This window comes from Oryzias latipes, chromosome 17 (genome assembly GCF_002234675.1).
Source record: "Oryzias latipes chromosome 17, ASM223467v1".
In the NCBI taxonomy this organism is placed as follows: Eukaryota; Metazoa; Chordata; class Actinopteri; order Beloniformes; family Adrianichthyidae; genus Oryzias; species Oryzias latipes.
This window is the reverse complement of record NC_019875.2, coordinates 28038946-28053703: the sequence shown is the minus strand read 5'-3', so window position 1 is coordinate 28053703 and position 14758 is coordinate 28038946. Positions and strand designations below refer to the sequence as shown.

The 14758-nt window shown below is 41.0% G+C and overlaps 3 protein-coding genes across 3 annotated transcripts; 2 read left to right on the top strand and 1 right to left on the bottom strand.

Annotated features, from left to right (window-relative positions):
- The first annotated feature begins 819 nt into the window (after positions 1–819).
- On the top strand, positions 820–3689 carry iba57 (IBA57, iron-sulfur cluster assembly). The gene is made up of 3 exons (XM_004079410.4): positions 820–1336; positions 2642–2988; positions 3090–3689. The coding sequence occupies exons 1-3, from the start codon at positions 999–1001 to the stop codon at positions 3479–3481; spliced, it is 1077 nt and encodes a 358-aa protein (XP_004079458.1). The 5' UTR covers positions 820–998; the 3' UTR covers positions 3482–3689.
- A 9-nt stretch (positions 3690–3698) lies between these two features.
- jmjd4 (jumonji domain containing 4) lies at positions 3699–6137 on the bottom strand. The gene is made up of 6 exons (XM_004079409.3): positions 5513–6137; positions 5263–5428; positions 5047–5172; positions 4697–4964; positions 4284–4430; positions 3699–4196 (listed from the first exon to the last, which is right to left on the bottom strand). The coding sequence occupies exons 1-6, from the start codon at positions 5763–5765 to the stop codon at positions 3861–3863; spliced, it is 1296 nt and encodes a 431-aa protein (XP_004079457.1). The 5' UTR covers positions 5766–6137; the 3' UTR covers positions 3699–3860.
- On the top strand, positions 5646–12345 carry snap47 (synaptosome associated protein 47). Its single transcript, XM_020711165.1, has 5 exons — positions 5646–5747; positions 6472–6985; positions 7105–7607; positions 7947–8071; positions 10597–12345. Exons 2-5 carry the CDS (start codon positions 6489–6491, stop codon positions 10741–10743), a joined length of 1272 nt encoding a protein of 423 aa, XP_020566824.1. The 5' UTR covers positions 5646–5747; positions 6472–6488; the 3' UTR covers positions 10744–12345.
- Positions 12346–14758: the final 2413 nt, after the last annotated feature.

Sequence of the window (14758 nt, the reverse complement as noted above, 5' to 3'; positions counted from 1 at the left end):
ATATTTTTATGGAAAGCAAAACATTATGGTATATTTAAAATGTACATTTATTTTTAATATAAAATGCCATAAGAGTAGAGAAATGTCACTGCTTTTTGTCTTTCTTTTAATGTTTACTTTTATTCCTAACATGTATAATTTTGAAATGATATATTTTTATGGAGATAAAAATATAATTCATTTAAGGTTTAAGTTGATTTCTTCCGGAATAATACTTTCAGTCTATTTTTTAAGTTTTAAAATTTTAGTTTTAGTGTGTTCAACATAGGTTTACCCTGTTTGGTCCACAACCTTCAATGTGTTTTGGATGCCCCGCCTTAGCCCAACTGTAGCTGTGATAGGCTCCAGCAACCCCTTAACCCCAAAAGAGATATAGTGGGTTAAGAAAATGGACAAATGAACTCCAGCGTTCAAAGATAAATTTTTAAGTTAAATAAAATGTGTCTTTGGCACATTAGATATCATTATTTGTTTTATTGTTATTATCACTATTTGAGATGTGATGCCTTCTTAAGGAACCTATTTCAATTGAGTCTGAACATGACTCAGAGATCAAACACATTTGCCTGAAATTAGTGAAATTATTTTGAAAAGACATTTATGTAATGATCTTAATCAAAGTTGATTTATTTTTAGACTGCTATTTGTCAGAAAATAATAATAACACTAATAACAACAATGATAACAATAATAATAATAAAAAGAAAATAAATTTATATTTTTTATTACAACAAAACATTTAAACTTTATATAAATTGTTTATTTTAAGATTTAACATCATTTCAGATGCCACAATGTTCAATGGGTAGTACTGCCCCGCCCCCTTTTACGTCAACCGAGTGCTCACGTGCTCCTCTGTTATCGAGCAATGCATTGTGGGGCATCAAAATGGATCCGTCCGTCGGAAATGTTCTCGTCGTGTCGGGGGTCGCTGCTTCACAGTAGTGAGTATTTTTGAACGTCTTCATACACTCGTTTGTAAAAAACAAAAACAAAACATGGGGCTCGTGCCGTTTACCCGCGGAGTGTTTACGTGTCTCGGTGTCCACGCGAGAAAACGCGCCGGTCTGCCCGCCGCAGCAGCCTGTTGTTTATGGAGCAACAACAACAACAAGTACAGCCAGAGCGCGGACAGCCATGACCTGGCGAAGCTCGTGTGCTACCCGCTCCCGCACAGGGCCCTCCTGAAGATCCACGGGACGGACACCAGCCCGTTCCTGCAGGGGCTCATCACGAACGACATGGGGCTGCTGGAAGAGCCGGGACAGGCAGCCGCCATGTACGCCCACATGCTGAATGTGCAAGGAAGGACGCTGTATGACGTCATGCTGTACAGGTGAGAGTTACCTGTGGACACTTCACAGCCCTGACACGGTTCACGCCAGGGAAAAGGTCTCCACGCGGTGCGTCCACGCATTAATGCGGAGCAAAGACAAACGCCACCAGCTGGAAACTGTGGCAGTGACGTCACATCTGTTTCAAATGAAACTTTATTTTAAAAAAGGGCTTCTCAGTCTTTGAGCAGCTCAATTTGCTCTTCGATTAAAATAAGAAATACACATTTACTCCGTTACTTATAAGGAACACTTCAGTTTATATTTTCAATTTATTTATTCATGTATTACTTTATTAATCAACATTATCTTTAACATTGGAATAGTTAAGATCAGCAAACAATCTAATGTTGCACAACCTTGTACATAAAAAAAAAATACTGTTTTTTATTTAGATGACTTAAATATTAATTTAATATCTTGAACTGCACGCACATTTACAGTAATGTTTGTTTATATTTTTGTTTGCGATCCCCTTGGAATAAATCTATGGAACTTTAAATGGCGCTGCGCCTGTTTTTTGTTTTATTTTTCAGTTTGTGAATGTTTTGACCTTGTATTTCTTTTTTTGTAGATTTATGTATGTCATACATAGTCTACATGTTTAATCCTTGTTATAAAATATAAAAACGGTCTTATCTCATGTTTTGCATGTTTTCTTTTTGCAGTAAACAACAAATGACAAAATATATTGAGAGTTTTTCAGTTTCAGGCTTACTGTGGAATTATTGTAAAATAAAATAAAATTATATCCGCAGGAAAAAAAAAGCTGGGGTTGCACTAAATAGATTGATCTCAACATTGCCACAAAAAAAAGTTTTAAATAAAAATTAACAGAATAAAATGTAGAAAAGTAGAGAGAAAAAAGCTCAAAAACGACCAAAAGCTAAACTGTTATTCAGTGCATGTATATTTATTAAGCCAAACACTTCTATACTTATACTTGAATAACTATTTTGACTTTATTTTTCTTCTATTTGAGTTGAAGTAAAGCCCTATTGTGTACATGAAACTGTTTTGCGTATTTGGTGGGATCAGTTTTTCCCTAATTTGAATTTCAGTTTCTATTTTTATTAAAATATATTTAAGTTTATCTGAGGAAACACTTGACAATATGCTTTACATCTAAGCAGATAATTTCTTAGTTTAAGGAAATTCAACACCAATATTCACCAAAGCACTTGAATGCAGCATGTTGTCCAGATTTACATGTTTTTTTGTCTGTTTTTAGCAAAAGGACATTGATGATTACAAATGATAATGTTCCATTTAGTGAGACTTTTGTTCTGGTTGTATTTTTCCTTCAGAATGAAAGAAGCTGAAGGACTGGGTGTTTTCCTGGAGTGTGACACAACAGTTCACGACTCGGTTTTAAGACATTTGAGAGTTTATAAGATAAGGAGAAAGGTCAGCATTAGTCCCTGTCCAGAGCTCTCTGTGTGGGCCGTGCTTTCCCTGCAAAACCGTCCCGACCAGGAGGCCGGTCAACCTGAACTCTCTGCCCCTGAGAAAGCTCTGGTATGGGAGGCTGATCCCCGAACTTCTCAGATGGGTTGGAGACTGGTGTTACAGAGGGAAACAGACCCCTTGGATCTCATTGTACCTTGTGAAAAGGGCGACACAGAGGAGTACCAGAAACATCGCTATAGAATAGGTATGAACAAAAACGATTGGTGAAGTTTTAATAAATTAAGAATCCTGTCTTGATATCAGAGTTCACAACAGTAATGTGAATCGGCTGTCATTTTTTCTCAGGCGTTCCTGAGGGAGTGAAAGACCTTCCTCCTGGAGTGGCACTACCACTGGAGTCGAACCTCGTCTTCATGCAGGGCATCAGCTTTAGCAAAGGCTGTTACATCGGCCAAGAGCTCACAGCCAGAACGCATCACACCGGTGTGGTACGGAAACGCCTCATGCCAGTGCGGCTGTCATCTCCGCCTAAAGGCCTTCAGGGGGAAACATTACTCCAGACGCAGTCGGGTAAGGCGGCTGGGAAGCACCGCGCCGGGGTTGGAGAACTGGGTCTGAGCCTAATCCGCACAGCTCACGCCAAAGAGATGTTGACGCTCAAATGTTCGGACGACAGCACCGTGACGCTTGAGGCCTCAGTGCCAGACTGGTGGCCCAAAGATGTGAAAGTCATTTGAGAGGGGGGGGGTTATTGAAATGTGACGTCCATCACATGTGACAGATTCCTCATTGACCGAATCCTAAGGTTACACTGTTTTATCTGCACTAGAGAAAGTTTTTCTTGTTATTTGCATTATTTATCAAACAGCTTTGCAGTTTCTGAGTTTGTGACAAACTTTAAAGTGATTTTTTTCTTATATAATAAAGTAATAGTAACAAAAAAAATGTTTATTGTTTTTATTTTTATACCTTTAGTGCAAAAACAAAGACATTCAGAAGCCAAATTGTTGACTGCAAATCATGTCAAGCTTCAATAATATTCCTCGGAGCAAAAAAAATTGGCACCTTTTTTATTTTTCAAGCAAATACCAGATAATATTAAAACCAGGGGGCCAACTATTCCTGATAAAGGAGATGCTGCCCCCTTGTGGACTGTATGGTGTCTTGGATTTGCTGTAACATGGTTTCTGGCTGCAAAGTCAGTGTTGAGTGATCAAGCTGTTTGAAATCCTCGTTGCACAGGAGGCACTCGATGATGTTAGCCACTCTTTGTAGGTCAAAGGCAGCGTGGTAAGGTCCAAGTGTGGTCAGGGTCTCCGAGAGGGGCCGTGCATAGTCGGAAGAATCACCAGAGGTGCAAGCATTCAGGAAGGCCATCCGGTTTTCGGCAATGATTTTCAAGAAAGATGCAAATTCTATGTAATCGATGCCTGAGCATGCTTTCATTATGACCTGAAAAAAAGGACAATCAATCGTAAAATTGCTGCATTTCTCAGAATGTCTCAAAAGAAAAAGGGAAAAAAAAGCTGTGAACAGTACCTGACAGTGCTGGTGCCATGAGTCCATTGTATTTCTCCACTCATCTATCTCTTTTTGAACAGAGGACAGCTCTTTCTGGAGGAACTGCCACATGATATCAATGTTGCAGCCATTTAGCCAGTTGTGATTAATGGAGATGGTGTCCTCCTGGGACAAAAAACAAACAAACCTGCATTTAGAAGAACACGAAAAGGCAGAGCTGCTGAGCCTTGCTGCCACACACCAGTAACCATGATGATTAATTTGATTGTCACTTTTGTTATTTTGTTGTCTTGTTTGCTGCTGCAGACAAAAGAATGTCCCCATCGTGAGATAAATAACGGCTTGTCTTGTTTAGGAATGCACAAAAAATAAACCCTCTTTAATACAATATTTCAAATTTTAAAATGTTTGATATATTTGACAGTCCTCACCAGATTATAAACTTGATGGTGCCAGCCACTTGGCACAAACATGATTTCCCCAGCCTCCTGAATGATTTCAAGAGGCTGGCAGGCTTCTTCAAAGCGCGGGAAAAGACCGCTGTCACGGAGCTCAGCCGATGTAACGTCATAGGGTAAGTTGCCGTGCGTGTCTCGTAAAAAGTCCTCCTGACCCGGAGGATACAGGAGCCACTTCTTTCTGCCGCAGATGTTTGCAGACCAGCTGTAGGAGCGGAACACATCGGCGTGGAACGGGGTCCTGGTGAAAACAAAACTCAACGTAAGAAAAACACGCCTGACTGACGCAAATTCTACTGAGACTTTGTTGGATTTCTTCCTACCACGACCCTTTAGGGCCCATATAGACGAACCGATAGTCATCTACTTCAAGTGTATCCCAGTATTCATTAAGCCAGTCAGAGGAGAAGAATACTGGTGTTGAATAAACACCATGTTCAGGAAAGTCTCTGTTGGACATTTTTAATGATTAATGCAGATCGTTTGTATAGAATCACATACATCAGCAATTCTCAATGTAAAACTGAGACACAGGATACCTTGCCATGTGCCAGTCTTTCAGATAAAGACATCCTTTCCGGGATGAGTGACCGTTCTGGACGTATTCCTTCCAATAGTGTATAAACTCTTTAAACTGCATCACTTGTTTGGGGTTTGCATTGTATTCCTTTGCATTACAGTTTGCAACAGGAACTAGAGTTTCATCTGATATTTCAAAACAGACAGGCATTAGCTGACATACACTATATATTCATGACGTCATCACAACAACAGTCTTAATTAATTTACCAAAGTCTTGGAGCAATTTTTGAAAACTCGGCTTCCCCTCCTCTGTTACCCACTGCTGTCTGCACTTCCAGTTGTCTGTGAACTTTCTCGAAAACACGCAGGGCCGGTTGGGCAGTAAATATTTCTTTAAAAATTTCGAATAGTTGATGTCCTTATCGATGTAGTCTACGAAGTGTGAGGACCAGAACTGCTCATAGGACTGCCGGGGGATGCTGACCAGGCTGCTGCAGTAACGGTACGCCTCTCTGTCCATGATGGTAAACAAAAGCTCGGCTAGCTAGTTAGCAAGCCCGGCTGGCATGTTAGAGCATGGAACTGAGATAAAGCATCAAGACTGGGTTGTCATCAGTAAATATAATATATGTTTTGAAATCTAATATGTAATCACAGTGAAGTGAAACCTAAAAAATAAATAATCAATGGTTTTACTAAACGCTATTCCACTCGTGTCTTCCATTATTACAAGTCGCCATAAAATTACCGCGTTTCCTTGCGTCACTAATAGATCGATTATTTCATTTCCGTCATGCTTATGACGCAAACATCTGTTCATTTACCGCAAATTAGCGCCCTGTTTTGAGCAATTATTGTGTCCATAGCCTTGTCGTGCGCGAGTTCAATTTTCTAGTCGGACAATAAACACAGCCGTGCTAGATCGTGACGTCACTTCCGTAGCAAATAGGATCTGGGCAGGAAATAAAACACATGTTCCCATCCAGTGTTTACGGTTGATATTTTGTAAAAAGGTTTACATTTAGCAAATGAAAAAACATTGAAACATTGCTGTTTTCGAATAGTTTATTTCCCTGTGCGTGACGACTAAGTTAAGGCGTTATCTGAGGTCCTCTTCTGACGGGATTACACACGGAAAGAAGGATGTTTACACTCCAACCACTGAAGTGGATTGACTAGATTATCATACGTCGTAAATTTATTTGGGATTTTTTTTTCTTTTTTAGTTTAATTTTGTACTAAAATGAGTCGAGATTTCCCCATCCACAACTGGCCTGGCTCCTACTACATCAACAGTGAGAAGAGGTGGGAGACCGGCACCCTGTCCCTCACCAGAACCACGGTGCGCTTCGTCTCCAGCCAGAACGGGGAGAATCTGGCTAGTTTCCGTCTGTCCCGGATCACGGAAATCAAGATGGAATCTTCCAGCTTCATCTTCAGCACCCTTACAGTGCTGGAGGAAGGCAACACCAAGCACTGGTTTGGTTCCCTACAGCCCAACAGGGTTGTAGTCTATAACGTGTTGGTGCATTTCTGGAGGGAGCGCCTGCTGTCGCCTGGCTCTGAGAGCCAAGGGGCTGAACCCCATCCCACTAAAGGCAGAGAGCTCATCAGTCTGATGGCCGGGGCTCAAAGAAGACTGGAGGACACGGGTCAAGTCCTCAGCCATCAGGGAGAGCAGTTTGACAGCATGATGCAGGGGCTGGAGAAGATTGACTCGGACTTAGGAGTGGCTGATAAGTAATTAATTCAAAACATCTGTTTTATTGATTTGTTTTCTTCCCTTGTGAAGTGATTTATTTATTTATTTTTGCAAGCACGTTTTGTTTTCTTTGAATATAACGTGACTTGTCTTTCAGACTCCTCTCACAACTCGAGGTGCCCTCGTGGTGGCCTTTCGGAAAGCTTCCCTGGAAGGCCGCACAGGAGGCCAAGGCTGAAGATGCTGCAAGAGCAGCAGCTGTGGCGTCCTCAAGCGGGACGTCGACCAAGAACAAGGTGATCGCGAGCATCCCGGCAGTGGTGTCCAGAGGCGGAGATTCGGACTTCAAACCTGGATGTTTGCTGGTGCTGGTGTCCTCCATGGAGGTACGGGACACCAACTGCCACCTCCTTCACCGATATGAACGGAACGAAGTTGATGAAATCAAGGTGTACAGTCCATATGAGATTACTGTTCGACAACGGTTCATCGGAAAACCAGATATATGTCACCGGTTCCTTTCTGCTAAAATGCCAGAAGCAATGTCCGTGTTGGAGATGCAGTACAAGAAAAAGGTTGAATTCACAAAAGAATACACATCATTCAAAGCAACTCCTCTGTCATCTCCATGCGATAAAGAAGGGACAAGCTTGAATGACGGTAAGGCACTTTTTTATCGTAAAGTCTAAAGCTGTGGATATTTTGACCACTAGGTGGCAGCAGAGATTTTTTATTTTTTTATTCTAAAGTCTAAAGCTGTGGATATCTTGACCACTAGGTGGCAGCAGAGATCTTTTCTTTTTTTTTCTTTTTTTTTAAACTGCAAAGGTGCTGCCACATGTAAAAACATTTCGTCATCTTTGTTAGTGTTTTTCTTTAAACGTGTTTAGATGATTCACTTCAGCCCAATTGCCTCACTTGTTGAGTTGAATGTCTGGTTTCCTCACAAACAACACATGCACTCTGCATTTTCTTCATCACCTCCACCCATGGAGTCAGTTTTTCTGCAGAGGTGCCAAGAGACTGAGGTCCCAGTGGAGGTCCCAGCAGGAGAGCTGTCCCAATTGCAGGTGCATGTTCTCCAGCCATCTGTGAGTCAGGCTGAGGCCCAAGAACTCAAGCAGGTAAGACAGTTCTCGATGGGTCCACAATGTACAGCAGCATCAGGTAACAAATGAAAGTGTCCTTGGTTGTTATTGTAAATAATCTCTTTGGTTCGCCCAAACTCTGTTTTTTCCAAACCCACAATTTGATTTTCCTTTTTTTTTGATGCCGTATGTTTAAAATGTTATTTGGTGAGACCACAAACCAGCGACCAATCTGGTTTTAAGAGAGGAAAAGCGACAGGGTGAGTTATTTGGTCAGACTTTACTGCACCTTTCCAGCTAGAACCTCACAACTGGGAGAGTAGTTACAGACACAGTCTGTGGTGGCAAGACCTGCGCAGTGACGCAAATGAGATTCTAAGTATTTTTTAGATATAATTGTGACTCATGCGGCACACGTGCGGAAGAATGCCACCCAAATGCCCGGTTAATGCCACCCAAACGTATTTTTTTAAGGCAGAGCAAATCATTTTGAAGTGTAGAAGAGCTCAATTCTCTGGATAAACTGAGTTTTATACGTTTTGCAAATAAATTCTTTTGTTTATTTTACACACACAAGCCCATATTATGTCAATCCCTCATATTAAACACTAAAAAATGTATTTGACCAGTTTGTTTGAGAGAAAACTTTACATTTCTGTGAAAAGTGCCGTGTTTTAAGACAAGCTTTGCAAATACTGTGTCTGCTGGAATAAATGAATGTAACCCAAATTCAGTTTAATGGAATTATTATCAATATTTAACATGTCGTAGTCGCATTTTCACATGATGGAGGACGCATAAAAAATCCTTTTGGATTAAAACTGCGTTTATGAGTATTTCTTAGGAGATAACAAGCCACTGATGTGACGCAGCAACTTAAATGAGCACAAAGTCCCTGCTTCGCTCTGTTCTGATGCATTCACTTGCAGTCAAATAGATCCGTAAACGTCTTCATTCTCCACGTCTGAGCTGGCTTAAGTCACCTCAAAGGCAAGTTTCTGATGAACTCCTAATCGTTTACAATAAATAAAAGTATAGCTGGAGCGGGATTTTAATTTTATTAAGTGATGTTTAATTCACTGTTATCACTTGTGAGTCACAAAGCCAACTTAATTATAGACATTATCAGATTAAATGTGTTTATTTTTCTGCAGAGTTAGGATCTGTTTATATGTTAGCATAAAGCAAAGTCATTTTATAACTGAGAAGAACAGTTTTTCAATTTATGATTTCTTTTATGGTAATAATGTTGTTGTTTTTTTTTAATGCAAAGTGGTTTTGTTGAGTAAACTTTCAGGCCGTTCACACTGGCTTTTTTTTTTTTTTGGTTTGTTTCTTTCAAACAATTCGGATCCACCTAAAAAAAGACGGTTTCTGTGTGCTTGCAAGTGAACTCTGGTGCTGTTGGGAAACGATGCGGCAAATTGGAGACAGGAAGTGACACAAGTATTGCACTCAGAGTTTGAAATATCCTAAATCAATTTGGAAAAGTAGTTAACAAACTCTGAGAATTTTCAGGACTAAAAACTGAATGAAAATGAGAAATTAAACCCTTTTTTAAATTTTTTTAAAGTAATGTACCGGTAGGTAAAATTGTTGTTTATCCATCCCTAAAATCAGTTGAGATTGATTTTCTGGATTTTTACCAGTCCATCCCACTTGGAAATTTTGCTCACGTGTCTTTTTCTCGGGTCTAGCCTAAATATTTAATTCTCGGGGGTTTCTAACCTGACATAAGTCTTCATATAAGCTAAAAATATTCATTTCCTGTTTTCATTTCTGACACAGCAAAGCTCTTGTGAATGTGAGCTCTATGGTGTGATTCAGGCTTGTCCTCTCGCCTTAAATCGTGAAGTCACAGACTCGAGTGAGCAAATGCGCTTTTTCCTTGGCGTGAACTGACATCCTATCTGCTTTTCGGGCTGCTGCCCGTGGTCGTTCTGGTGCGCAGCTGAAATGTCCACATAAAGCAGCCAGTGAAAACTGACATCACGTCAGCTGCTGTGTGAGGCGGGCTTCGTATGCGCAGTTTAGAAACCCGGGTGGTGGGGTTTGATGTGAGTGTTTATTAGGCTTTGCTTGGCAACCCGCGGGGTATTTAAGCTGTCCCATTAACCGTAGCATACACAGTTGTTAGACCACGGACACGCAGTCGCAGTTTTTCCTCAAACCCGCCGAGAGCACAAAACAACAGGATTGTTTATGAACGATCCCGCGACAGTGAAGCCAAAACTCCTGACTCCATAGATTCTCATGTTTCTTTTCTGGGATAGTGGGCGATATTATCAGACCTGCTGCATAAATAATTTTTACTGCATCACTTCTGGTTTAGAGCTCTGCTCTGATCTGCAGACATTATTCAGCCGGCTTTTATCTTTATGGGCAAACTGAGAGCTTTGAATAAAACCTGATGCTTTTTACTCTGTTTCATGACCTCATTTGCTTTTTTTACCTCGACGACCCCGTTCCCGTCCCTCCGTGTGTTCGGCCTGCACCGGATTTGCTCCTTTTTGGCGTTGTAGAAAGTCTCCTTCATGTAAAACATCCTGGGTGTGTTGCAGATGCTGCTGCAACTGAAGAACCTCGCGCTGGAAGCCGAGTCGGAGCTGGAGCGACAGGATGAAGTCCTGGACGTTCTGACCAGCTCAACAGACCGAGCCGCCATGCAGATCGGGAAACACACGAGTCGTATGAGGAGGCTGCTGTAGCCCCGGTGTTCAGAAAGGTTCGGTTCCATCGTTGTCCATGTAGGGGGAAGACGCCAGAAGGAGCTGCGACCAGTCAGGATTTAGGAGTCCAGCTCCCAGGCCTTCCCTCTCAGCCTGTTTGATCAGAGATGGCGCTCCGGCGTCATGTGTCCCGAATCTTCTTTGGGCCGTTTATCCTTCGGCTGTTGCACGTCTCCATATAACCTCTTGCAATGTGAAAAAGTCCAATAAAGCTGACAACTGTAAGTGTGCAATACATCACTAGGAGTTGTGAAAACAGAGCAGTAAACACTCCGTTATATTTAGAAATACTACAAAGCTTGACTCGCTAAACTTTTATCCTGTGTGTCTCCATGTAAATGCCTGACAATCCTTTTAAATCTTTCATTTTATTGTGTTTCTTTATCACTGCAAGCTTGTTATTTGTAGGAATTATCAACGGTTTGAGAATAGGCATGATTAAGACTACATTAGAGAACTGTTGCATTAGATTGATACATTTGTACCATCAAACTATACATCACTATGTGAATATTTCACCACAACATCCTAGATGTAAGTAAGAACTTTAATCACCTGTATCCATTTGTGGATTTTGACTGCTGTATAAATAATTCTTGATTAGAAATGAGGTCATTAACATCAGAAAATTGAACGTGCAATCAAATCTGAAATATTTAACAACTTTTTTTTTCTTTAACACATTGTTAAACAATGCTCAGATTAACTAATTTCCATTACTTCACTCTCTAGAACTGCTTTGCTCATTTCTGTTGGCCTCAACTAGACTTGCAGCAAAACATAAACACTTAATGGTGCCACTTATCAAACAGAGCAGTCAGAAATGAAATGGAGGAAAGTGGTGGTTGTTAGTCTTTTGTTTGGCGAGATCATAAACGTCTTTAAAGTCATCTATTGATCTATTTTTAAAGTGGTCTTTTAATTAGGATTACACTGTTTTCAGCCAAAAACCTGTTTTCCTCCACCTCTGCTGGAAATCATCTTTTCTGGGTTTTTAAAATGTTCTTGTGGCATTTTTCTGACGAAGGAGAAAACATGAAGAAAATTAAGCTAAAAAGGGCTTTTCTGAGTATTTACGTCTTTCAAATTGTTGTGTATCAGGAGCAGACAAAAAAATGCAATTTGAAAAGAATAAGAAATTAGCTTTGTTATGTAGACAATACGGGGGGGGGGTCATGAGCTCCCTGCTCTGCTCCATTCTCATCTAGACTAGATCCATGCACGTCTGAATCTATGTCCTATAAACCATACTTTTGATTTTGGCCAAAAACGGCATAATCATAATTAAAAGACCACTGACCACTCAAAAGAGTATTTGAGTGCACCATCAATAAAGTAATTGGTTTTATGTCGGTTGGTGTTTTTGTTGTTCTTTTTGTCAGGGGGGATTTCTGTCCAAATAGTAATCCTTTTTGACCCGAGTAAAATAATTTAAACCAAAGGAAAGATTTTTTTTTCCCTTAAAACCTGATTTTATTTTATTTCTAACCTCCACTCCTCAACAAAAGGCGTCAAAGTCTATTTCCATTAGACAAATTACATCAGAGAAAACCCGAACATGTGCAAAGTAAAAAAAAAAAAAGGGATACTAATTACTATTCCAGGCGGTGCACACGCCGTCAAGAGGAAGTGGCTCACTTCATAACCTCCAGCATTATAACATCCTGTTGGCATCCTGACTGTTGGCATCAGCTGAGCATCACTGTCAGGCTCCTGTCACCAGATGTGGTGCTATTTCCAGCAAACAGCACACCAGATTTGGCTTGGCAAGTGTCCGTGCGCTCAATTATGAAGCAGGAAAGGAGCCTCTGCATAAAGGAGCTTGAAAGACAGTTGACAGACTCCTTCAACGCTCTGGTTCCAGTTAGCATAAACTTATCACCTACACTAAACATTGTCCACTATAAAATGTGTAGCAGTGAAGGCTCTAGAGCTCAAACCCAAAGACGTGGTGCTCATCTGACGTAAATCCTTCCACAGAAAGATGTTTTCACTGAGGACCATTTCTTTTGTTGATTTCGTCGATAAACAGAGGCTTGGAAGTCCAGAAGCACAGCACATGGTTGTGTGGATTCCAGTCCTTAAAAAAGTTAGAGAAACAGAGTACACGCTGGTGTGGTTTTGCAGGAGCCTTGCAATACCAGGAAGTGGCGGCGGTCTTGTCTGACCACAGACACACGAGATCCGGCTTTGCCTTCCTAATCTAACGGATGGTATGGAGACAGCAGGGATTTCGCTGGCCTTGACTTCCAAGTGTGTTTATGTGACAGACAGTTCTGCGGCGGATGTCTTCGGTCATGAAGCATGTCTTCACTGGTGCTCAATCCATAAAGCCTGAGAGAAACAGCTCACATCTGTGGTGATGAGGGGCTCCACAGCTCTCCAAGATCATGTGACTGAATCCACTTCACGCTGGATTCTTTATAATTACCAGTAAAAGTTGAAGATGTTTTTTTATATATTTAAATGCCTATTATTGTTGCACGTCAAAATTTACGAGCCCTCATTGATTAGAGCATTCCTTGAATTTGTTCCGGAAATATTGGAAAATCTCTTCTTTGCTATTTCACAACGGGAGTCTTGTCCTTGACTCACAGCCTGGACGGATTCACACTGATGCAGGTGTTGCTTGGGTTTCTTTTGCTGTGGGACTCTCTGGTTTCAGGAAACACGGCCTTTTGGATAATGTTAGATCTGGGAGGAAAATGTTTCTGGAAGGGGTTGCATCCACCCGGGGGTGTGCTTGCAGTCTCAAATAGAAAGCGATATGACACTTAACATCAACATTGGCCTTTTGTCTCTGACTATCAGTGTGTCACAGTTATTCTAAATTTTTTTGGTATTGGCCATTTGTAGCAGATTCAGTCTGCTATTGGTCTTATATTTTTATTAATTTGTATAATTATCATTTGTATTTATGTTTTAGCTTTGGATTGAACCAAAATGTTGGTACTTTCCTAGCTGCTGAGGTGCACACTGTTGCACATTGTTAGTTATTTATTTATTCTTTTGCTCTTTCTGGGGCTTGGTCTCTGCTTTTTTGGAGGATTTTATTTCATAAACCTTTCCCCATTTATGTGCAATAAAGATCGCAATAATGCTGCCAAACTAAACTTGACTGTAGGTTAATAGTGCACATAGTACTATTAACTGTTAAACATTGTACTATTAACTATTATACATAGTATGTATACTATGTATACAAAGTATTCATAGGATACATTTGTCTCACAGTAAGACCCACTCTGATGAAAATCATGTTTTTTGGTGTTTTTAACATGTTCTTGTGTTTTCTTTCTGATGATGAAGATGATGAAGGACACTAAGAGCCATCATAGGAAATTTGATGAATCCGTGGAAAACCACCCTTGAAGCCGATGGGAAGCCACGTGCACAAGTGTCCATCAAATGTGGGATATACCAAGGTGACGCTCTGTCCCCCTCAGCCAAATAATCAACAAGACTGGTTATGGATACCGACTCAGAAATGGGGCCAACATCAGTCACCTCCTCTACATGGATGACATCAAGCTATATGCTAAGAGCGAGCGTGACATTGACTCCCTGATCCACACCACCAGGATCTACAGTACTGACATTGGGATGTCATTCGGGCTCGAGAAATGCAGCCGGATGTTGACAAAGAGAGGCAAGGTAGTCCACACAGGGGGGGTCTCACTCCCAGAAGGAACAATAGCAGACATCGAGGACAGTTACAAGTACCTTGGAATTCCACAGGCATATGGCAACAAGGAAAGCTGCAACAGCTAAATACCTCTAACGAGTAAGGCAAGTCCTGAGAAGCCAGCTCAATGACAAGAACAAGACCCGGGGTATAAACAGCTACGCACTGCCAGTTATCAGATACCCTGCAGGAATAATAAGATGGCCAAAGGAAGAGATACAGACCACGGATGTTAAAACACGAAAGCTCCTCACCATGCATGGAGGGTTCCATCCCAAATCCAGCACCCTGAGACTGTATGCTAGCCGC